At 34.8% G+C, this 26,152-nt stretch overlaps 1 protein-coding gene across 4 annotated transcripts; it reads left to right on the top strand.

Moving 5' to 3' along the window:
• Window positions 1–54: 54 nt before the first annotated feature.
• LOC129451555 (polyprenol dehydrogenase) lies at window positions 55–26,101 on the top strand. 4 transcript variants are annotated; one of them, XM_055214798.2, is made up of 8 exons: window positions 2,570–2,962; window positions 7,699–7,822; window positions 9,504–9,611; window positions 10,513–10,581; window positions 18,162–18,263; window positions 19,667–19,874; window positions 22,419–22,626; window positions 24,020–26,101. In XM_055214798.2, exons 2-8 carry the CDS (start codon window positions 7,723–7,725, stop codon window positions 24,236–24,238), a joined length of 1,014 nt encoding a protein of 337 aa, XP_055070773.1. In that variant the 5' UTR covers window positions 2,570–2,962; window positions 7,699–7,722; the 3' UTR covers window positions 24,239–26,101. The 4 variants fall into 4 exon arrangements, with proteins under 4 accessions (XP_055070775.1, XP_055070773.1, XP_055070774.1 ...); XM_055214797.2 differs by lacking the exon at window positions 2,570–2,962 and adding an exon at window positions 7,432–7,530; XM_055214800.2 differs by lacking the exons at window positions 2,570–2,962; window positions 7,699–7,822 and adding an exon at window positions 55–390.
• Window positions 26,102–26,152: the final 51 nt, after the last annotated feature.

Here is a 26,152-nt window from a genome sequence, read left to right as displayed (position 1 = left end):
AGGATGCATGAAGGAGAAACACACCCAATCCTCTCCCGCCCCGTCCTGTATCTTCTCTAATAAATGAGCGCGCGCATGCACAGCATGAGTCACTGTTTCCATCATAACGATGCTAATTAACATAACAGTAAACGTATCCGTGTGTTATTTTTGCTTGACCTGCTCCTAAAGCCCTTTGCCCTGTGTTGACCCCTGCGCCAGATCAGATGGTCGTGATTCAAACCTTTAAACTCTACTGAGCATGAGCTCCCTAACAAGGCAGCACCGCGTGCAGATCATTTGAGTTTGACACACCGCCTTGGTCTCGTTCCCAACGGACTCTTCCTGGGAAATTCCCTCTGAACACATTAGTAAGGATACAGAAGCCGAGCCACCCAGCGGGTAAACACAGTAAGTCATTAAGTATTGTAGTGATGGTTTCTTTATAGTCAGTTCTATCTTTTGTTAGCCTCGTGCACGGTAAACAAAACGACTTAAAGCAAACACGAAATGTTTCTGTTCAGACGTGTAGAGCAGTAACAACATCAACAAACTGCTTTAGTGGAACAAACGCAACGTCCGGTAAACTCCCCATATGGCAAAAAATATACATTTCTCTTGCCAAAGATATACTTTAAATATATGCTAAATACATTTTGTAGAAAGTAATGCTTAATTTAATATATTTTTGAATTTGGAAATATATTTAGTTTTACCTTCATATATCAAAATATTTTTCAAAATGTTCAAGGACAAGCATTTCTAATTTTACATCACATATGGCAAAAAGTATATTCTTTGCCAAAAAATATTGCTAAATACAAGTTAATTTTATAAAGTATATTTTTGAAGTTGAATATATATTTAATTTGAACCTTTTAAAACCTATAATGTTTACAGATAAACAAAGTTTTTTTACAATATTATGTAAATATAATTCCTTGGATTGAAATATATATGGAGAGCAGTATTTACAGTATTTTTCAAGAATATATCTGTGAAAAATATTTCTATGTAAACCGTATGGGCCGCAAAGAATCAATAACAACCGAGTCTTTTTAGAGCAGTTTATTGCTGAGAACAAGCAAAATAAACAAGTATAGATAACCTTAGTTCAAATCATAGTTAAAGCTTATCAAAAACTACACTGAGCAAACATCCCATATGACAACGAATACACTTTTTGCTATATGGAATGTAAAATTAAATATATTTCCAAATTCAAAAATATATTTAATTGAGCTTTACTTTCTAAAAAATGTATTTAGCATATATTTTTTAATATACTTTTGGTCAGAGAACTGTTTTTTTTTTTGCTGTATGGGATTAGTGTGTAAAATGTGTACTATATAACTTATACAATGTTAACTACAGATCGGCTGCCAAACCTCCCTTCATATAGCGCTGATCCATGATCAGTAGTCTTAAAGAAACCGAAACATTTGTTATTTTCAACGAGGTATTTGTTCCACAGTTCAGTTTAGTCAGACCATTAAACAAACAGAGACCGGAAGTTAAGTTCTGTCCAGATGCATAACCGCGACAACGCGGAACTGCAACAATGTGCAACCACGACAACGCATGTGCGTCTGATGAAACCATACTTCAGATTTTTGGAGTCAGTCATCGCCTTATTCTCATTTTTGTGTATATATAAAATACAGATCAGCTGAGCTAGAAACGGCGCACTGATACTATTTGCCGCTAATGCCAATAAAAATGAGAAAATAATGTGCTTGCAATACAGTTTTTCTCTTTAGGGCATTTCTTGAATAATTCTTAACGATTCGTACAAACAAACATCATTAATGTCCTGCAAAAGTAACTTGTTTAAAATCCTTTCTTCATCTCTCAAAAGTACATTTTTATGTCAGTAAACATGTCAGTCCCATCAAAATGGAAAGTTCTGGTGTCATTGTTCATAAACAACACAGTCAAAATGTTTAGCCATGTTATCAGTATATAGTAATCAATTATGTGTCAGTATTTTAAGATGTAAACTGGACAAATTCACATTTTTACCTTTTATTCTGTAAACAAATTACCCACATTGTGATTTGGATTATTTTTTATTTTACAGTACAAAGATTTACTTGACACTTTAAGAAATGTCACATTTTCTGTAACTCAAAACTTCAAGATTAACTTGACAACAATTTATTAATTCAGTTCACATTTACTAAACATTAAAAAACATGGAAAACATGCTTACAGTAACAGATTTTGACACAAGGTCAACAATTTAGCATGAAATTACTTGTATGATGAAGTTATTGTTAAATGTTTTGAGGTGTAAGACTATTCAAAACAAACCAGTTTAATATTTTGATGATAAAATGTAGCAAACAGCAGACACTTCATCTGCATGATGCCAAAACATTTGCATTTTGCGTTTATGTTGTTCACAACTGACTTGATGATGTGCAGGTTGAACAAAGTGTTCTGAAAAATTAATTTCTGATCTGAGAACTGCTCCAAAACGACTGAGAAAAATAATGATAACACTGTGAGCGTTTTTACGGCGGTTGTTTTTTTCATCGATGAGCATAAAACTCGGTGCTTTCCCCTTTACGCGGAGCATCATTGGACAATCGCATCTGATGAAGTTCTGATGAAGCAACCTGTTCCACATCACATCTCCTCTGCTCGTGCGTGTCACTCACGGTGATCTCTCGTCATGTATCGCCTTTAACACGACGGACGGGAATTTATGGCAATAATTGATCCGGCGACCGTCAATGCAGAAATCCAAAGATCTGCGCGCGGGTGATGAGGAGAATCAAATGAGATCTGAGCTCTGCTGTCATGCAGTCTCTTATATCGCCGGTCACTAAGGCAATCCTCGTAGCTCTTTTTATTTTTGCCATTTTGCTCATCCTTTATGTGATCCTGTGGTATATATGTAGAGACGTGGATTGCGATCACGGCATTTGATGTTGGATGCTGAAGCTGTGGATCAGATGGAGATGTCAGGGTGACCCCGGTAAGACGCGTTATCTTTCTCCACATACTCCAATCATTCTTTTGTAAATGAAGGTCTCTTTCTTACCCATTACACGCGCATTTTAATGACAATTGAAGGCGATCGATATGTGATGTGACCGATCTTCTCATTAAAGCGTCGATTACAAATGAAGGCTTAATTAACAGAAAACATTATAGTTACAGACAGCGTCCTTATCCTACACATCACAAAGATGAGAGGACACATACAATATATCGACGAGCTTTACGATAAAAACCCCAAAAAGTCCGATGTTGTCCGTCAGTCTTTCATGCGTAAAGGACGTGAACAGAATGAATATCGTGCCATCATCTGTGTGATGTTGTTATAAAGTAGATTATTCAAATGTTTTGCCACATCATCTTCATTCACTTCCATCACTTTTGTTTCTTTTCAGAATAAAGCGCACTTTGTAGTGTACTTCAATATCGTCATGTTTTTGGTTTTCTGTATGCTATTTGGGTTTCTTATAGTTTGGTATAAATAAATGATACTTCTCTCTTGCAGTCTGTAGTCTTTAAACTTTTAAGCATTAAATGCATCTGAAAAAGCCAGCATGCAATGTATTTGTTGTCATAAACCATCTAGTTTATTTATTTATCTATACCATATTGCTGTTGCTGTGCCGTTTTGTTTAATCCGTATCTCAGTCGCTGTGTTCTTCGATGTGTGGAGGCTAAATGAATCCTACATGTTTCAGGTTGTCTATATGCTCTACAAGCTTACATTATTGGCCATTATGGGGTTGTGAAGGAGAACTCAAGGGCAGATGCAAATAATCTCCACTGCAGTGTGTTTGAGCAGTACACTGTTGAACTCATCTCACAGCACGCTCCAAACACACATCTGAGGACGTGCCCATTTCACAAACCCGTATTATTACACTTACTTATGCATTGACATCTGACACTCTCTGCAGAAGAGTAAATCATCCGGACAATTTATTCATGTAGATGTCTTCTGAGCAGTATTTGCTATCAATTGAGTTTAAAACATATAAAAACTGATCATTGTTGTAGTGATTCTTTTAATTGTGACACCAAATAAATCACATGAAACATTTCTGTTTGTCCACTGATTCACATCCCACCCATCTGCATTCACAGCTCTTACTTTCACAGGGCTGACTAAAAAAGCTATATGACGTATTCACTGGCATGCCCAAACTAATATCAAATACGGTTCATTAAACAGACACTATATTTATGGGGTACGTTGTCACAGACGAGTATGCTCAGTATACTGTAGGCTTTAGAGAAAAATGGGAACACAAATGACACAAATCATTTTATAATTGACTCTTAATGTACACTGTTAACCCAGATATTGTTCTTACTTAAACAATGACGTAAACATCACTTAATGTATTGTGTGTTATACTTAAAAAAAAATGTTATTTGTTTTATAATTTTTTGTTTTATAAAACCAAAAGTAATATCAATAAATTCAAAATAGAAGATCTTTGAACTTGATGAACTAAGTGGAGATTGGACAGAGCAATTGATATTAAAAACTAAACCAACTTAAAATTAAGTTTACTGAACTACACTCTAAAAATGTCTGGGTTATTTTTGACCCATAATGGTTAAATATTGAACAGAACACACCGCTCGGTTGAAAATAACCAAATGTTGGGTTGTTATTATGCAACCTTGGGTATAACCCAGCATTTGGTCAATTTTAACCCAGCGGTGTGTTCTGTCCAATATTTACACATTATTGGTCAAAAATAACCCAGACGTTTTTAGTGTGTAGAATGTATTACCAACTGAAGGTTTTAATGTATAATGCACTCTAAAAATGGCTGGGTTATTTTTGACCCATAATGGGTAAATATTGGACAGAACACGTGCTGGGTTAAAAATTGATTCAATGCTGGGTTATTATACCCCATGGTTGCAACAACAACCCAACATTGGGTCAATTTTAACCCAGCACGTGTTCTGTCCAATATTTACCCATTATGGGTCAAAAATAACCCAGCCATTTTTAGAGTGTGTTAATACAACTTAACTTGTTTTAAAATAACCTAATAAAATAAAATAATATTTACAAACACATAATGAGATTACAATATCAGTCTGGAAAGTGAAATCCTTTCCATCATGCATTTCATTAGATGTGTGCCTTGGACTGTCTATATATGTAAACTTACAGAGAAAGCCTAATGTATGTGTGTAGACAACCCAAGCAGCAATAGATGCCAAATGTGTTCAGGCACAAGCATTCAAATATCTACAGGCCACCAGCACAGAGACTTCATGAAGGTTTCAGGTGTCTGTTTGAGGTGCGTTTTGTCAGGTGGGGGAGGCGACATCAAAGATAAGAAACTCCAGGAAACGTAATAGAGTGACAATCATAGAAAGTGGGCCAGGCAGCTTCTCATGGGAAAAATTTAAAGCAGTCCATGTTTCTACTAATGCAAAAACCGCCAAACGCTCACTTTCAGCTGTCAAGCGAAATCTTCCACGCAAGCTGCTGTGTGACACAGTTGATATAATGCAATGGGACACAGAAACAATGAAGAAAAAGGTTTATAAATAGAAGAAGTGAGTCAACCGTTATGTAAAGTTACTGTTTGCAGACATGAGGGAGATTTGAATGAGATGAGATGTGGTGAAATAAGATGCTTACTGTGTTTCCATCTCTGGCAAGTTGAATACATTTATGTCATGTCCATTAGCTTTTGTTTCAATGGACACGCATTGTTGAAGTCTCTATAAATATCTTTACATTTCTATGAATGTATGTGGCCTTCACTTTAAGCATATCAAGACTTCACTTTTATTTTTAATGATCTTGATGTGTGACGAATGCATTTTTAAAACTACAAATAATCTGTATAGTCTCGCAATTTGCATGTGCATAAAATTGCAGCTATAACTTCTGTTAAAGATATTTCATCTATCACTCAAAAATGCAAATTAATACAACACAATACTTAAACATTTTGTCAAAATTTTATTTCAGCAATTCCCATTAATTTACTTAATCCATTTGAGACCCAGTTTTGTGGTGTTCAAGTAGCTTTACTTAAACCTGGCAGAAGATTTCCAGCTCCCTGCATGCCACTGAATACAGAGAAAAAAATATAGAAATATGTTAGGCCTATAATGTTATTTTTAAAATGTTTCTATGTATTTTCATTGAATATTATTGTTTTAATAGTGTGTAAAGTTTTTGTTGCTGTATTTAGTTGGTTATCATTATGATAAAGAGAATTTGGTTAAGAACAACTTGAACCACCAACCCCACCAACTTAAATGGAATTAATTGCAGTGAAAATGCAAGTATCACCAGCTCTCGTATACCGGACAACACTGAACATTGTTTAAATAAAGACAACACATCCCAGCAAGAAGCTCGTAGTAAATTTTACGTCAAACTAATCTGTGCAACACATCCACATCATGAATCCAGCTAAATCTTTAATACGGGACCTGCGGCACAAAACAACTGAGTACAACCGCAGCTAAGAGTCTTCAGGCCAAGACAAGGTGACTCTAACACTGCCTGACTCTGAATTACAATTATATCGTCCTAAAACACATAAACACATAAAATACAGCAAACAAGAGAAAACTCAAGATGTTAGTAATGGAGAAGAATGAACACCATCACTTTTTTAAACACCAGTATATGTGCTGTTAGTCGTTGAGGTCTATCTGTGATTTTAGTTCTTTAAACAAATACCATAACAATTCATTTAGTTTCTGAATGATACAATACTGAATGACTAACCAAAGACACATTAGATATACATTAATATTTGATTGCTGAGATGATTGTAACTATTAATGTAGGGCAGACAAGCACTAGATGTAAAAGTTCATGAGAGGTTGGACTTTGATCTCATTTCTTATATTATTTAGATTTAAATGTGCATGCATAGCTGCTAAATCTAAACACAGTCAGAGCCAGTGTCTCATATTTTAAGTTTGTCAAAACAATGTTTTATATTTTTAGTTGCTTTTAACTTCACCACTGAGACAACTTACCCCACGTTGTTATGATCTGCTGTAATGTGTATCTGTTTTAGGGCTGTGCCATATTGAATAAAACAATGATATGCAATAGCATGCTAAATAATGTGCTGTTAAGTAGCCTACAATATTTTGTATAAATTAAAACAAAGCATCAAAACAACTTTTGAAAGAGAAGAGCAATAAGCATTTTAAAGAGTTCCTTTAATATGATCACTTATGAGCAAGAATGAATTGCTATGTCAACTGGAGCGTAAAGATGAATAACTATGATGTCGATCCAGCAGGGTGTCAGGACCATATGGGGGTGCAAGACCCACCCACTTTTTAAGACCAACGATATTGGACCTAATCACTTTTTCTCTAATTTCTTTCTAATCGCACATGTCTGTTCATCTGTCAGAGCGCCGTCAGTAAACTCCGTTCCGCTTTTTAGCTACAACCTTAACGTCCACGCTGCTAGTGCTTCCTCAAATCCATTCCATTTGGCTCATTTAGAGTCAATATAATTTAAACTCCAGTCCGTGTTTTCACTTCTTTCGCCTGCTCCTTCGACACAACAAGGTAAACAAACCTTTTGAAGCTGGCTATATAAACAGTTGTTTAATTAAAAGGCATCTACTCCAGTAAATGTTTTGGACCCACCCACATTTTTGGCTTCCGACTCCTATGAACTACTGCACGTAGCGGAACATAAAATCTCACTCATGTCTCACTTGGGTCTCATTATAGAGAACACACGCGCGTGGAGTAATCATGTGGATCGTGTCACGACTGATTCCCTTCCTGAAGCTTTATATGATCGGTCTGAAGGTTTTACTCTATCAGCTGTGGAACAGAAGTTTCGCGTTACCAGGTTTGTGACGTCATGTTGCGTTTAATCATCACGCAAGTAAGCGTCGCGTGTGGCACGCGTTGTGTTGACATTACGAGTGTGAGTTTAGAGTTGACTGTGATCTGTGTCTGACAGGACGAATCCGTCAGTTTGTCATATAATCCCTGTATAATCCTCACATGATTCAGATTTTCTCATGCTGTTATTGTTTAGATTCATCGGTGATGTTTGATTCGCTGCTGCTCTCAGTCTGAATGTTAACTTTGAATAAATTACAAGGGGGTCGATTGGGGTAGGGACCCTAGGGACATGTCACAATCACTAGCAATAATTTCGACCAAACAATTCATCTGTGTTTACAAATAATCACTGATATCCGTCTGTGCCCTGTGTATTTTACTTACTACTTATTTTATTTAACATTTAATCATTTAAATGAGACAAATCTTTTACAACTCGTTCTGTAAAAGTAACGCAGTCTTTGGTACACAAACGGTTAACAGATCTCGTTCTCTGCAACAAGTCCCGCCTCCGTAACTCAAGTCGCTAATATCATTGGCTTTGCCTTTTTTGAGTCCCGCCTCTCTCATCCACGTCGCTTTATGATTGGCTTTGTCTTTACTCGCTGTCTGACGTAGGCTGCATTTGGAAGTTTAAAGGTGCAGTGTGTAAATTTTAGCGGCATCTAGTGGTGAGGCTCAGTCCACTGCTCTTTCCTCGCTTTTGAAACGCATAGAGAAGCTACGGTAGCCGCCATCGGAAAAACATGTCATCTTGGGAGACAAATTAGTAAAAAAAGTTTGTCCGTTAAGGGCTTCTGTAGAAACATGGCTGCACAAAATGGCGACTTCCATGTAAGGGGACCCTCGGTGTATGTAGATAAAAAGATCTCAATCTGAGGTAATAAAAACATAACGGTTCATTGTTAAAAGGTCTTTATACACCACTGATAATATAGTTTTGTATATTTTTTAGCATTTCTGTCAAGAGATCCTTTTAAAAATTACGCACTGCACCTTTAAAGCGCCAAATCTCTGTCAACAAGACGCGATGTCATGATTGTGCACTGCAGGCTATCGGGGGTGAGGAAGAAAACATTCTTATAACAACAGTTTGGTACTGGACAAGTTGTGTGACACTGATTCAGGGACAGTGTTTTCTCCAAATACATAACAACTCCATATTAAGACGAGTTGTTTACAGTATATGTACAGGAATAGTGCACACTGTATGTAGTTAGCATTTTTTTGTTTGTTGTTTATTTTCCAGTAAATAATACCATGTTTTGTGATGGCTAGCAGATCTGGAGGAAATTTTCATGGCATCACAAAAAAGTTCAAATTAATTGGAAATAATAAATAAAATAAACCCATTGTATCTTTGTTGTTTTTGGCCTGTAACATAATAAATAAGATTATGACAACAAAATACTTTTCACGTAAACATTGATAAACCTTTGTGATGATGTGGCAATGTCAAAATCAAACTTACACCCTTGATAAAATACCTTCATCATTTAGGGAAGATGTATTAAATAATCTACACAGTTCATGTCCTTAAATGATATAAAGACTCTGTAATGTCATGACACGTGACCGTTCCTCTGAGATTTCTCCTCTTAAGCGTTAGAGTTATTATAATAAAAGGTAAATCTTTGTTCCACGTACACTATGAAAAGAATTTTTGCTCTTTTATTTCACAGTTTTGGCCAAACAGAATGGCAAGGTTGCTGTTGTGACAGGTGGTACTAAAGGAATCGGCTATGAGACGGTGAGACAGCTGGTGAATCTGGGAATGTTTGTCATTATAGGTAATAAATGTATACATTTATTATAAATGTCCCCACACATGACAAATATCAGTTTGTGTTGTGTCTTTAAAGGGATAGGGTTAGGGTTAACCGTAACCCTAACACACTAGTTTAACACACTTATTCAAATAGTACTGTGAGAGGTCAGATCCACATTATTTATGTCTTATAAATATCTTTTCAAGTACTTTAAACGGGTAAATTTATAAATATTATGCATAACAAATGTTGATGTTTCACCAATTTTCTGTTCGTCTCTTATTTACTGTGATAGCATTTGTGTTATATCAGCCTCATATATACCGTACAGCTTTCTTAATATCGGTATTGGCCATTAAAAAAGCAAACAAACTAAAAAAATATTGGTCGACCATTAGTTATATATATGTATATGTTTTTGGAAATGGAGGATAGGCTGTGTGTAATACTAATACTTATATAAGAAATGTATTATTAAAAACTATACAAGTGTTGAGACTCAGAACTGCAGAAAGATTGTGTAATGATACAAAATAATGTTAAGCTTTCATGGAAATATATGACAAGCTTTTGGGTTTAACTTTGTAGATTTTAATGGAAAGACTTTTAATTATATATTTTCAAGCACTTTCATGCCCTTTGTGACTAAATCAAAGCATATTTTTCGTGTTATTTCTGATTTTGTTCTTCATCTATAGCACATTTAATTAGATGACTTAATAAGCTTTTCATACAGCATACAGCAGTAATATTCGCTGATAAATGAGTGCCATTAGGTCATGTGCTTCATTATCAACTACTCTTATTAACAATCTGATGGATAGTTTCTGTATTTTTATGGTATTGTTATGGTATAAAAGATGATCACATGGATTATTTCATGAATACAGTAGCTAATCAAAGCTTTACTTTTAAATTTCAGCCTCACATGATGAAGAGGAGGGTCTGTCTGCTGTGAGGAAGCTTCGTGAGGAGAACTCAGAAGCTCAGGGTAAGACACATCACATTCATTTATATCATATATACAGAAAATAATGCACAAATCACAATGCTGGACTTCTGTTAAAGACAAATGAAATTTACAGCTTAATTTCACTGCATTATATGATAAACAACATGACTGAATCTGCTGATGTTTAACTGCTCAGTGGCTTTGAAAGACAGACATACTTTAGTGACAAAAATATTATTAAGCAGAACTCCACCTAAGTTTTGAATTATGTTTGTGAAATTCGTTTTTTTCCACATGAAAACCGACTGGTTAGCTGCTGTCGTGATGTTTAGGATAAACTGAAAGAGTTTGCTCTTCTTCTCTAATGAAGATCAAGCTCATGTTCTCACTGGACATTTTGTTTTGTGGCAGCGTTTATTCTTTATACAGTGAATGATAATACAGAGAACGATAATAATTTAAAGGTGCCAAAGAATGCATTGTAATAATTGTTTTCTGATATCTACATAGAAGGTTTGAGGCTTCTAGTGCAAAAATTATTTTACATATTCATTTACAACCCTTTATAATGAAATGGTCTATTATTATCTTATGTGAAGGGGTTATGAATAATAATGTTGAGCTCTGCTCTGATTGTCTGTTTCTCCTTCAGTAGCTCTGTGTGTGTGTAAACAGGTCTTATGTTTGAGTCTGTATCAGATGAAGATACAGATTTTGAGGAATAATCAATTGTTTGGAGTAACTGTAACGTCAATAGTAGAACTTTAGCCTAAACATTAGCATATAACATTAACTAGCATATAGCATAGCATATAGCGCTAACTCAGCAGTCACAACTTTGTTTTTAGCATTATAACAACAATGTAATTAATTTAAAGAGACACCACTTTTTTTAACTTTCCCAGAGTTAAACTTTTTGATTTTTATCGTTTTGGAATCCATTCAGCTGATCTCCGGGTCTGGCGGTACCACATTTAGCATAGCTTAGCACAATCCATTGAATCCGATTAGACCATTAGCATTACGCTCAAAAATAACCAAAGAGTTTCAATATTTTTTCTATTTAAAACTTGACACTTCTGTAGTTACATCGTATACTAAGACCAACAGAATATTACAAGTTGTGATTTTCTAGGCAGTTATGGCTATATGAACTATACTCTCATTCTGGTGTTATAATCAAGGACTTTGCTGATGTAACATGCTGTATTACGCAGTGCCTGAATATAGTCCTCTGCAATTGAAAGTAACCAAGGGGACTATTTTCAGGTGCTGTGTAATATCACTACGCTTGCTGCAGCACATTTTCTTAAGTCACTTGTCACATAGTAGAGAGTTAAAGGAACGCAAAAGGACACTAGAAAGAGTTCATTCATCCAGACGGATTCACTAAAATTTCAGCGTGAGTCACTCTTGATGAATGATTCATTTGAGACAGCCTGCAGCATTAGAAGATCAGATCTTCAGATGGAGGCTTGTGACCGATTAAATGCCTTCATTATAATCTCAGCCCAAATCTCACAAATAAGACAAGACTTTCTTAGTGTGTAATGTTTCTAAATATTTCCTTTAGCTTAATAAAGTCTTTCTTATGTCTACATGAACTATTGTCACAGTTTTAACCATAAACCTGAGAGATCAAACAGGGTCTGATTTATTCTGCTCTGAGATGATGAATCTCTCCGCTGAAGGCCGTTAGTGTAGTTTTACACAGCTTTATACCACGGGTCTGTTGAATGCTGCATTCTGATTGGCTGAGAAATGTTCTATGGGTGTTGATTATTTTTCTGTAAACCGCACACCTAATTTTTCAAATGTCTTAAAGTAGGCACCAGAGCAATGTTTGTGGTAACCGTGGTATAAGCGGAATAATTGACTCCGGTCCTTTGAATTATTTGAAAATAATGCACACCTGCGGTGTAACGGCACTCCGCTTCGCGTCGTGCCGCATTACCACCTTGGTGTGCATTATTTTCTTATAATTCAATGGCCCGTCATCAATTATTCCTTACATATAATATATATATATATAATAACAGTACTGTACTGTATAGTTAAAGAGCACTAATGGTCCGATTGATGTTTTTACATTTCCTTTGGTGTGTAAGTGTGTGTTAGTTCATGTTAACGATATGCAAAAGATACAAACCCTAAAGTAAACGATGACGCGAGTTATCGTCTCCAGCTTAAATCTCTTTTCTTGGACAACAACAAACACATGGATTGTAGGCAACAGTTTACTTCCTGAGATTGATAGATGTAGTCAAGACGGACATCATCATAATTCCTCCCGCTTCAGTCTGTTAGCATTGCGAGCAAATCTTTCAAACATGGTAAGGAGCGTCACATTTCCGACTGACGTCAGATGTTTTAAGGGCAATCACAACGTATAGATTAGCTGGCCAATCAGGGACACAGCGCTTTTCAGATCGATGAGTTTTGTATAAAATCCGTGCGTTTCAGGAAGAGAGGGATATATGGAGCTATAATAATGTACAGTATTTGGAAAATAATGTGTTTTTATTCATAAACCACGTGAACACATTGTATTATACCAAATACACAAAATAACCTTGTTTTTAGCAATGAAATTGGTGCCCTTTAACAGAAAACACATTCTTACAGCTCTTTTTATTTCCCAGTACATCAATCAGTTTGTCTAATGTTGTTAAGTCAGCAGAAATATATAAAGTATCTAGTGAAAAGATGGATTTGAATTCCCTGTCTTGTGTAATCATGTTTTCTCCACAGTTTGTAACAATCAGTGATGTTGTTGAAATATTCTCTCCAGCAGTGTCTGCTGATCATTTGTTGGGTTTTTATTAGAAATTTGGCCTTTTCATTCGTATTTCTTATGCAATACTTCAAAATGCGCATAAAATCCTAATAAAACGGCTCATTTCGAACAAAAATCCCTTAATTCGCAAAAAAACATTTTACGCTCGCTAATGTGAAGTACTGTAGGCTAATAGAAAAATGAGCAAAAAGAAAAGAAACATATCACAACAAAAATCATGTTTTCCAGCAAAAATGTAAAACAGATTATCTTTTCAGTGACTCACGGCACCGATACCGGTACTTGTATCGGCCTCGATACCACATTTTCTAAAGTACTCGTTAAAAGTCCCGATACCTGTGATTGATACCACGGTCTGAGAAATGTCTATGTTTGAGCAGCATTTTTTTATAATGATTTATTCTGTAATATGTTGCATACAACATGCTTTTCATTTTAAATAAATGTTCTTAATTCCAAACTAGTCCATTGTTTTTTTTTTTTTTTGTTAAATTATATTACTAAAGCTGTTACCTGTAAATTTAAATCATGTTTTTTTATTAAGTGCTCAGTATCGGTATCGGCAAGTACTGAAATGCAAGTACTCGTACTCGTATTCCCAAAAAGTGGTATCGATGCATCTCTAGTTCACGGGGCCACCCATGTGTTTGGTTTGTTCAGAAACAAAACCTGTAATAAAGGATTATAATTTAAATAATCTTTACACCACTGCTCACAAAGACATGTATGAAGGATACACTGGTGACGGCAAAATTGCGCTCATCTCAGATTTGAAAGGTAAAATACATTGTTATTAATACGTTTTTAAAATATGTTTTGAATTAGTTTTCCTATATTTTTAATAGGGGTGCATCGATAAATGCCAATATGTAAGGAATAATTGACTACGGGCCATTGAATTATAAGAAAATAATGCACACCAAGGTGGTAATGCGGCACGACGCAAAGCGGAGTGCCGTTACACCGCAGGTGTGCATTATTTTCAAATAATTCAAAGGACCGGAGTCAATTATTCCGCTTATACCACGGTTACCACAAACATTGCTCTGGTGCCTATTTTTAAGACATTTGAAAAGATAGGTGTGCGGTTTACAGAAAAATAATCAACACCCATAGAACATTTCTCAGCCAATCAGAATGCAGCATTCAACAGACCCGTGGTATAAAAACTAATAATACATGGCTGATCACTATTCTAAATCGGACAGCTGATCTTATTCACAGCTATTTCATGTACTACGGCTTTAGTTTGACATGCATTTGAAAAAGCACACCCGTCAAACATAATCATCATATTCTTAATTATCATAAAAATACCTGAAAAGGTTTTAAGAACAGCAATATAAATATATCCTTCAGCCATTTCTTGGAGATGCGTGTCATAGCTGCGTGTGTATGGTTACTCGTCTGGAGCGCATATTGAGTTTCTGCACGAGAGCGCCCTCTGGCTTTTGGATGTAGCGACATTTCACTGTAATTCATTGAGAAGCATAGCAAGCATCATCGGCCGATATATTGGTGCACCCCTAATTTTTTTATCATTTTGTTATCTGATGGAGGGTTGAGAATGTTCTCTATACTACTAATTTAAAAGTTTCTTGCAGTTTCATATGTTATAGCAATGCAGTTAAGAAGTTTTATCTGAAACGCTTGTCATATGTCAATAAAGTTGTCATTTAGAATTAGCGTAATTGCTAAGTTTTATAGTTCAAATCTTTAAAGAGACATTCATTGTACAAGTGTGCGTGTGGTTCTGGTCTGCCCCCCTTGCTGGCCCTCGTCATTATCAAAGTTGCCTAGCTGCAGCTGTTGTTGTCTTAATCATATATGGGGCTTGACGTTGTCGAAATGCCCTTGCTGTTAGTGCCTGCATCAAAAACACTGCATTCCTTCTTCTGTGCACAGCATTCAGTTTAGCAATTACAAGCTGCACTGCTAGTTAATTTACAACTTGTTCAATTGTAACTTAATACAGTCATGTATTTATTTTGAAGTGTGCTTGTTTTATATTGGTAACCTACTAATACCACCGTCATCCACTCAAATAACTAATGGAAACCCACTGAATTTGCATTTGTTTGTTTTTCTTTTTTTTTGTACATTTTAAGAAGATTCGCTTCACGTTTTGATGAAAACACAGTTGTTGTGACATGAGGAAAGCCCAAAGGCCAAACAGATTTATACTTTAGAGCGTACAAACAGAGCGAGACTTGACTGTCTGAATATTTCCCAGCATGCATCCTGTGTTTCTTCAGTTTGATAAAGGTGCGAGACTGCAGTGATGAAGGTCACATTATATATATAAACAACTGAATGCACCTATAAAGAAATCTGTGTTTGTTTCATGGTCTCATTTCTGCTGCAGTCCACAGAGACGCTGTTTGAGTTCTGATGCCTTTAGCGCAGAGGTTGATTTATGTGTTTATGACGCATCTTTTCTGCTGTGTATCCTGAGGAATAAATCTCATCTCTGTGCTTCTGTTTGCATGACTCAAAGACTTAATCCAGGTCAGAGTCGACAAATCTAGCAAAGACTTGAAACATCAAAACCTCCACTCGTTTTTGGTTAAAGTCATACGTTTAATAGATTGAATTGAATGAAATGAAATAAATGGAGCTCTTTAACCTTTTGATTCTTGACCTTCTGTAAATGCAGATGTTTTGCTGTTTAATTATCTTTACAGATATTGTCTGTATATTACATATATTATATTTTACATATTAAATGTTTAAGCTATGATATATAGATGTGTGTATATATCAGTTTTTTTTTTAATGTATTGCTGTATTTGTGCAGATGAATAAGCATCCTTGTGTTTATTTCGTGAGCAACAGTTTGGTAAAGCATGCATTGTGTATTTCTTAACGAAATTGTATTTTTTGCATGAAATGCAAAATTTACATTTATTAGGCAACAGTTAAATAATGTTTTCTCTGATTTATAGGCAACAAATACATAAATATTGAGATATGTGACAGTAAAATCTTTTTGTGTGATTGGACAGAGAGAGTAGTGAAGGTGTTTAGTGAGTTAGTGTTGATTTAATAGTGCACACTAGTAAGTGAGCTGTTCTCATGCTTCAGCTTGATGTTCTTTGTTCTCTGTATCTATTTATTTCATGTTTTCCCTGAGGTGGTTTCTTGGGTTCAGACTATAAACGTGTGAATGAGGTTAAATCTCAGCCGCGGGCATCAGTAACATCAGATGCTTCACTGACACTCACGGACATAAACACGACTGCATTTATTATCTTACAGCGTGTAGCGCTGCGTCTGTGCCGTCCTCTCTTTGACATTTAGACGTTGAATTACCTGAGGTTAAGAAACGCTACACAACCGCATACTGATTCTAGTGTGGCCCACATCTCTATACTGTCATTTTAGTAATCCATAACATCTCAGCAAAACAAAGCAGCTGATGAATGTCTGGTTTACTTGATACTCTGTTTATCTCTTACAACACTCAATGATTCACATGTCATCTGTTTTATATAATCATCAGTATTTCAGTATATTATAAATCTGTCTGTCAGATATAAGCTTAACAGACTTCTGCATGAGTGTTAAAGTTGATGATCTCAAACTCTTTTCACATCAGAAACTCTGTAACTTTATATGGAGATTTAAATGAGATATACGAGTTAAACAGTCGAATTAACTTATGCACTTCCAGCTATGTAAGCTTTAGTTCCTGTATTGTTTTGTAAAATGTGTCTGAGCAGATTTGATAATACAGCACTGTGTAAAAAGTGATGATCTGAGATCAGTTTTCTGCTATAGTACGACCAAACATAGATGACCTGAACATGTGAAATGTTGTTAAAGGTGCCGTAGAATGTAAAACTGTATTTATGTAGCCATAGATGAATAATATGCTATGTAAACACTAAACGTGGGGCATTGCGTTACTCGCTCAAGATTACTTGCGGGATTTAACTTGATGTCATGTGAATTTTTTGCCCGAGTTGAATATATTCAATTTGGGCAAAGACACGTTTGAGGCGAATAGCGCGTGTTTTCGCGGCAAATGTGCCGCCCATATCGCGTCATTCGCATCGCACCACGCGAGGACGCGTCTGATTGTGTCTTTGCATTGACTTTGTATGTAATCAACTTGCGCAAATCGTTGAACTCACATCTGGTGTGAATCCACAGTAAGAGTTGTTGTGTACATGCTAATGACATAACATGAGCCTCAAACATGATCATGCAAAAGACCGCTGGAAAACAGACCAATCTCAACATAACACCAGATGTACACCAACAACATTAAATTATACATTAAATGAATTACAATGTTGTTATAATTTAGTTAATGCTATATGCTAGTTAATGCTATATGCTAGTTAATGCTATATGCTAGTTAATGCTATATGCTAGCGTTTAGGCTGAAGTTCTACTATTAACGTTACAGTTAAGTTTTGCAGGTCCATACTGAAAAAAAACACAAACTTATCACTCAGAAACTTCCATTAACAATCTCCAAACAATTGATTATTCCTCAAAATCTGTCTCTTCATCTGATACAGACTCAAATATAAGATCTGTTTACACACACACAGAGCTACTGAAGGAGAAACAGCCAATCAGAGCAGAGCTCAACATTATTATTCATGACCCTTTCAAATAAGATAATAATAGATCATTTCATTATAAAAGGTTGTAAATCCACATTTAAAATAATTTCTGCACTTAATAAAGCCACAAACCTTCTATGTAAATATCAGAAAAGAATTAAACAAATGATTACAATGCATTTGGCACCTTTATTATGAATGACTTAATAATAATCCATGTGTTTCTTGAATTTGTCTTTTAACAGTGGACTTTGAGTATTTAGACGTATCATCTTTGAAGTCGGTGAGACGTTTCGTCCAGAGGTTTAAAGATCGAGATCTACCCCTGCATGTGCTCATCAATAATGGTAAAGTAGTCTCATATAAACTTCTTCTTCATATTTCTTTTTTCAGGAAGAGTGTGCTTCAAATAGTTTAGCTGTTTTTATTCATGTAACGTCATGCAGAGCTTTATAGCCCAGATTTACAACCTAGAAAAAGTTATTTTAACAAAATTGTTTGTACAAAAGAAATGAAAAAAATCTCTGAAGTCAGTAATATTGTGATGATTTTTATAGATGTCAAATGACTGTGAATCTGTGTTTAATGTAGGTCTTGTTGTCTTTTACCTCACATGATTTGTGTTTATAGTTTTGGAGGATGTGAACACGGCACACAAACGTCATCATGTCCTCTTTTAAAAGTTAATCCTTTTTATTTGTACTATTTTAACTCAATTCAAATTATATTTCCTGTCTGTCTGTGACTTGTTCAGATGTGCGCTGTATTATTTCTCACCTCAGTCAGTCAATAAGAAATAACACGAGTCTATTTATATCAGATTAATCCAGATTATTCTACCTCAGTGTGTCTGAACAATGTGCAGATATATAATGTCATTAAAAGATTATTCACAGATTTCATCCAAAACTTTAAAGATCCAGATCTGTCTGTGCATATATGAGGTCATTAATAATCATTGATTGAATATATCTTAATAAACTTCAGATATTGTATATCAGACCGTGTTTTTCAGTGTGACTGATGATGATGATGATGATGATGATTAATGGGTCATGAGCTCTGATTGGATCAGATTCATTCTGTCATGACAAAAACTGACCTGCTTTTTCAAACACAATACTGTAATGTCCATCTATGGTGACTTTATACCACGGGTCTGTTGAATGCTTTATTCTGATTGGTTCAGAAATGTTTCACTGGTATGCATTATTTTTTGACAAACGCACACTTAACCTGTTAAATGTCTTTAACTTAAAACCAAAGCAATGTTTGTGGTAACCGTTGTATAAGAGGAGTAATTGACTCCGGTCCTTTGAATTATTAGAAAATAATGCACATCCGCGGTGTAACTCTGCTTTGCGTTGTGCTGCATTACCACCTTAGGTGTGCATTATTTTACAATAATTCAACGGTCCGTCCTTAATTAATCCTAATGTAAAATATGGTAAATATATTATAATATGTATTATTGAATGCATTTTAAGTCCATTTGGATTAAATGCAGCAGCTCTGCCTGAAACATTTTTTCTCATATTAAGCCATGAAAACATGAGGATCAAAATGAGATGATAAGAGTTAAACATCAGTCATCTCATATATGACATGTGCTGTCTGTCGGTCATATACAAGATTGTTAAAGAAACAGACGTGTATTTTATAGATAAATGCAGAAGAGACTTCAAGGTTTTGAACCTTTTATTAGGAAATGTTTAGTACTCTGTTGATATATTTCTTGTTTGTTTTTCAGCCGGTGTTATGCTGGTCCCTGAAGGCAGAACTGAGGATGGATTTGAGACCCATTTTGCCACCAATTACCTGGGTCATTTCCTGTTGACCCGCCTTCTGCTGGAAACCCTGATGCATTCTGGGAAAGATGAGTCGTACTCTCGAGTCATTAATGTCTCTTCTTCGGCACACTACACGGCTGACCTTCATCTACAGGACCTTCAAAACACGTAGGTGTAATAACACATTCATATTCAAATCACAAACCACATATTTCAAGTAGAAATGAACATAAGACCGTCATACCCGTCTAAAGTAAGTCATCATAATCTCTCCATCTACACTAGAAGATTACAGAATAAATCAAGAGATCAGATCTGAGATTCATGCAGAATTGACGTAATGGAGTTTATTCTTGGTGTGTCATATATATATATATATATAATACACTGGTTTAGTACAAATGATCCACCTCTGAGCTAAAATGTGTTAATCTTACATGTTTTGATCAGATGAATGACAGATGATAAAGGTGCTGGTTGACTAAACTTATAAAGAAATGTCATGATAAAGATTAATTATTATCTATACACAGCTGAGTATATTTGCCTACAAGGAGGGGGAGTTGTCTGATGATTATGATGGTAGAATAATGGAAATTTTACAATATAAAAGTTCAATATACATTTATCTTTACTTTGAGACTAGAGATTATTACCTAACTGTCATTTATTGGTGTTTTATTTTAGAGTATTTTGTGCCAGATCTGCTCATCATTATACACTTACTGTACAAACACTCATGTTATATTTTATCTCAGAAACAAATCTGTCCGTATTTCATGAAAAAGCAAAATGATGTTATTTGCATGAATATAAAGTGGTTACACTTCATAATAAGAGTCCTTGAATCATCATGATAAACTAAGATATAAATATCTTTTAACTTCAGCATGAACTAATGAAGAGTTATCATTAAATATATACTGGTCTCCTTACATCCTGATAGCAATCACTAAATGTATTTGTATTAGGGTTGTCACTTTTTATTTGATATTCGAATATGCATTCGAACATGACGTGAAATATCCGTATTCGAACTATAAATAAACTATCCCGTTTTTAAAATGCTAACCCGACGGCAACTGTGCGCAAGAGAGTAAAGACGTGGCTCCTGCTTCTGCAGACTTTTTTTGCTTTTTCTGTGGACATTTTTTGGAAAAATCTGCAGAATTCTGTGGAATGATGTTTTAAAAATTATATTAGATAATTTAAGCTGTAAATATTGCAAAATTCCATCTAAAATAATTACTTTTTAAAGACTTACAATGATAATGAATACACCAAACCAATAAGTTTGTGAAAAATTGATTAAATTGGACCAACATGAACCAGATAATCTAATGTGCATGTCAAGATAGAATTATAGTTTGTATATAAATAACATATTGTTATAGTGTTATATATTATAGCAGAATAAAAAAGCTTGTGTTAATATGTTCTCATAATGAAATCTGCAGATTCAGTTTGTGTCTGGTTATATGTCTTACTCCCGCTGATGTTTAAGTTGTCATGTTATTGTTTCTGACTGTTCTGAATCGTTTTTTCATGACTAATTGTGGCACTTCATATAAGTTGATATTCATACTGATAACCTGCTGTTTTAAACGTTAAGTAAAAAAACATAATCCAGACAGTCCTGTTTATGACTGTCACTGTTTATACATTTCTAATTGAATCCCCATGTTTTTTTGTTTTTTGTTTTTTTATATACTTGCGGGGAGCATGTAAATATTCAAATATATTTGAATACATCACATGATATTCTATATCCGTTCAAATGATATATTTTTTAAAAGTGACAGCCCTAATTTGTATACATATATGTCTTCTGTGAAAAGCATAAGACCAATAAATGTTCATGCCCTGTTCATGCAGTCATCATACGTCATCATCTCGTTAACATCGATAACTTTACTGCTTTTGATGAGATGGAGACGGCTTTATTCACTTTGTACTGCAAAGTTTTCTTACTGGTGAATGAGACACGAGAGATGTGAACGTCTGATCTGTGTGTGTTCATGTGTTTTAGAGGAGGTGTGGTTTTGAATGGTGATTTAAACCGACGGAGGGGTCATGATTTCAGTGCTAGTAGGCTAAAGTTAACATTGATTTTCTCAAAATCCAATACCCTGCCTTTAAGTACATGACATGACATGTTTTTTAGTTGTTAGTTCATTAAGAATGAATTGATGTGTTGAGTCATGTTGATGGTAATGATGACTCTTTATTAGTTTATAAATAGTACATACATGAAGTCAGCATATTTAACTCAGAATTAATTTATATATTAGTTCATTATGATTCATGGACCCTTATTATAAAGTGTAACCGATAAAGTTATAATGATTAGTTTGGCATCATTCTCATTGCTATTACATTTTGCAGAAAGCTTATGGGGTATGAATTATATTGACCTGTAGCTGTATCTGGGACACTGGAGCCAATTAACACTCAGAATTTAATTTTCCTTTTATTGAGTTGCTTTCATTTTTGCTTACATTTTCATGCTATTGCATCACAAACACTGAATATTTGTCTATAAATGCTTGATAAATAATAACTCATCTAAAATCAAATGATATCTCAAACACAAAGATAAAGAAGAGAAAAGATATTGTGAGCTGAATGAATCTGCTGGAGTATCATGAAGAGTTTATATAATGAGGTGAATATAAATGATTCGGGGTTTTTTTTGTTGATGTTTTTGTTCAGGCAGTGTTACAGCGCTCATGCGGCGTATGCCTGCAGTAAACTGGCCCAGGTTCTCTTCACGTATCATCTACATTATAAACTTCAGTCCATCCGAGCACCGCTGACGGTTAATGCGGTTGATCCCGGTGTGGTAAACACAGATCTTTACTCTCACGTCAATCATCTCATCCGATATGCACTCAAACCCATCGCTCGTCTCTTCTTTAAGGTGAGATGTGTTTTTATGATTATATTTTCTAAAAGAAGGATTTTTTTAATGTTATTTTCACTGTTAAGTGATCTCCTCATGACTGAAGTATTCTACTCTATTATTCTAATAGTTTGAAATCAAAACAATGATATCATTATTCAGGAATAATTCAGGATCATTGTAGTTGTATTTAGTTATTTGTTTGTTTTTTTATGTCATAGCTTTTTAATATCTTTATTATGTTTTTTGTATGGTACTGTCTTTTTCTGCTGTCTCATGGCCTGGTCGTTATTGTAAATTCTCAAATGACTCACCTGGTTAAATAATTGCCATTCCTTAATGTTTATATGAAATAATTTCGGTTTGTTGAGATATTAATGTGTGCAGATGACGTGAGATCATAGTGTCAAGTGTTAATGGCTTTATTGTCAATAGGAGAAAACTGGTCTGTTTTTTTCTGTCATGTTCTTTTTTTTACCTTCAAACCTGTTAGCACACCATCATCTCATCTCATGTCTTTCATATTTGAATTATAAAGAATGAAATCTTTGAACCCTTAGGGTGTTGATTCATGTTGTAAAAATCCTCCAGTAAAACAGAAGATCTTAATGCGTCTCTGTTTAAAGGATTGAATGATTTCATTGAGTTGTTGATTTTGTGTTTCTTTATTGTCATGCACATCAGAACAAAGAAACATCATCACATCCCAGATTCACAGTTATTTCTTCAATCTTTTTTTATCTTCTCCTGTCAGCAGATCAGATTTTTGATTGAAACAGACATTTCTTCTGTATGATAAATCATTTAGTGCGCTTTCTTTAACAAATGACCTTTAACCCTCCAGGTGCCCATCACTGCAGGATTATTCATGCAAAACTAGTAATGGTCTAAAGGTTCATTGTGATTTTCCTTACATCAGTTCATCTTATTTGGCATACACACCAAACGTGAAATCAACAATTTGCGCGAGTAGATTACATGCAAAGACGTAAACTCACATGGGGCAATGCGAATGACGCCAATTGGTTAGCACGATTGTGCGAAAACTCACACTAACCACTTCAAACGCATCTTCACGCAAGTTGAAAATGTTTTACTCAAGTGAATGAAACATAGATGTAGAGCGAGGAACACGAGACTTCATGTTTGGTGTGTATGGCCAATTACGGTTAAATATCTGTAGAGAAAATGAAGAACATAAGAGTTAAAGTTTCAGTCATTGATACACCTGTCGTATAAAACTCTATTCATTCTTTTCATTTCTTGTTTTGGTTTTCTAATTTAATGTTTCAGCTGAACCATTTCTGTCAGCGTTAACTGATATATTTCTTCTTCATTTGCTTGTTTAAAATAGTTTAAAGTGAAAGTCTTTCTATAAATGTTAATGTTGATATGATTTTTTTCTGTCCAGACTCCAGCTGATGGTGCAGTGACTGGAGTTTATGCTGCGGTCTCCTCTGATCTGGAGTCAGTTAGTGGATGTTATCTTTATGAAGGAGAATGCATTGAGTCTTCATTAAACTCTTATGATGAAGATCTTCAGACTGGACTCTGGCAGAAGACCTGTGATCTCTTAAATCTCCGGCACTCACTGTATGAAGACTGGACCCATGATGACATCACAAAATGAACAGAAACTCTTTCATTCAGTTCATGTTGACGTCATTTCTTTCTGTTTACAATCTCTTCATACCACTGAACTGTGATTGGCCGTACTATAATAATGATGATGATGATGATGAAGGGCTCAGCGCTGTCATTACTACACTGTGAGTGTGTTTGTGTTATCCAGATAATGTGTTGTCATCTGTGTAATGTTTCATCGGTTGTGTGTGTATGTGATTGTATTCACTGTGAATGAAACTTTGATTTTTATTTCCTTCCAGCAGAATACAGAAATTCAGTTGACCATATTTGCGTGCTTGAAGGTGATTTTACTATGGTAAATATCTGAAAGCATTTAAAAACAGCAAAGATTACTTGCAGTGAACTCTCATCCAATCAGAATTCAGTCTGACAATAATCACACTTTGATTTGTTTGATTCAGGTGTGATGAAGGAATTTATGATGAAGTTATTTATTTTAAAGCACTAAGTGATAAATGTTCACAGGATGAAATGTTGTTTATTTATGACACACATTTATGTAAGGAATAATTGACTGTAAAATAATGCACACCCAAGCTGATAATTCCCGTCGTGCCGTTACACCGCAGGTGTGCATTATTTACAAATAATTCAAAAGACCGAAGTCAATTATTCCTTTTACACCACGGTTACTGGTGGTTATTTTAAGACATCTGACCGGTCAGGTGTGTGTTTATTGAATAATAATGCATACCTGTGGAACATTTCTCAACCAATCAGAATAAAGCATTCCGCAGTATAATTACATATTTATGGCAAAGCACATTTACAGAGTATTTTCTCATTCGTTGTACATTTGCATATTTCATGTAATTGTGTACCATAAGATGAACTTTTCCATATTTAATGTGTGAAACTAAGTGTTGTCCTTTTGACATCTCGTTCACAAACGTTTGGGTGAAATATTAAAATGAGTGGACTTCAGTGATGTGCCAATGCCTTTAAAGGTGATTTTTAAAATATTTTTGGAAATATTGTTGCCAAAACTTATAATGACCAGTTAAGAAAATAAAATACTGTGATTTCTTTCTTTATTGTACAACAGCAGGGACGTAAATGTGAATTTGATTCGATGACTGAACATCTTTGACTAATATGTTTATGATATATTAATAAAGTTCAGCGTTAAAGATCAATGTGATACCTGTGAGCAAATCATTCACACATTCTCATGTTTTTGTAATGCTTTTAATGAAACAACAATATTTGACATTTAATGATGTGTAATATTAATATGAAACTATTGACTGCAAAACATTTCTTTGACTAAAACAACACAACATGAAGTGTAAAGTTTTCAGTCTGTTCTGTGATATAAATGTGTATTAAATATTCAGCGCTCACATCTGTCTCGTTGTGTCGTGTCAAATGAAATCTGTAGTTGTGTTTCTCATCTGTTTGTGTAAATAAAGAGTTTCAGGGTTGTTCAATGCTTACATGACTTGTGTGTTGAAATGTATTTTTGTAAGATGATGTTGAATGAATGCAGTTGAGTGTAATGTGATTGATTGAGGTGAAGCCATTTTTTCAACCCAAAGTGGTGTGCATATGTGAACGTACTGGACCATTTGACCAAAGTTAACAATATGATGATGATGATGATGATGATGATGATGTATTCTTTACCTGATTCATGATTTTGACTGTCACTGCAGTGTTTCAATGTTTTTGCTTTATATTATTGATTTGTGTCATTTACAGCCTACGAGTCGATTCACATGCAATAACTGATGAATATACCAACACTTGTTTTGATTTCTCTGTCAATAAAAATAAAGAAAAAAGCCTCAATATCCTGACAATGTTCCATAGAACCTATAATAAAAATAAACTCATGTTTGTTTAATACTTGTCCGCTTACTCAATACTTTTATAAATGTTGTGCATTACATTTGTG

This window comes from Misgurnus anguillicaudatus, chromosome 17, assembly GCF_027580225.2.
Source record: "Misgurnus anguillicaudatus chromosome 17, ASM2758022v2, whole genome shotgun sequence".
Taxonomy (NCBI): domain Eukaryota; kingdom Metazoa; phylum Chordata; class Actinopteri; order Cypriniformes; family Cobitidae; genus Misgurnus; species Misgurnus anguillicaudatus.
This window is presented reverse-complemented; position numbering and strand designations above follow the sequence as displayed.

What these genes read in the sequence shown, in the direction of transcription:
- LOC129451555 (XM_055214798.2), top strand. Translation starts at nt 7,723, where the DNA reads ATGTGGATCGTGTCACGACTGATTCCCTTCCTGAAGCTTTATATGATC. An exon ending in GGGAATGTTTGTCATTATAG is followed by an intron (nt 9,612 to 10,512) that starts GTAATAAATGTA and finishes TTTAAATTTCAG; the next exon opens with CCTCACATGATGAAGAGGAG. An exon ending in CTACAGGACCTTCAAAACAC is followed by an intron (nt 19,875 to 22,418) that starts GTAGGTGTAATA and finishes GTTTTTGTTCAG; the next exon opens with GCAGTGTTACAGCGCTCATG.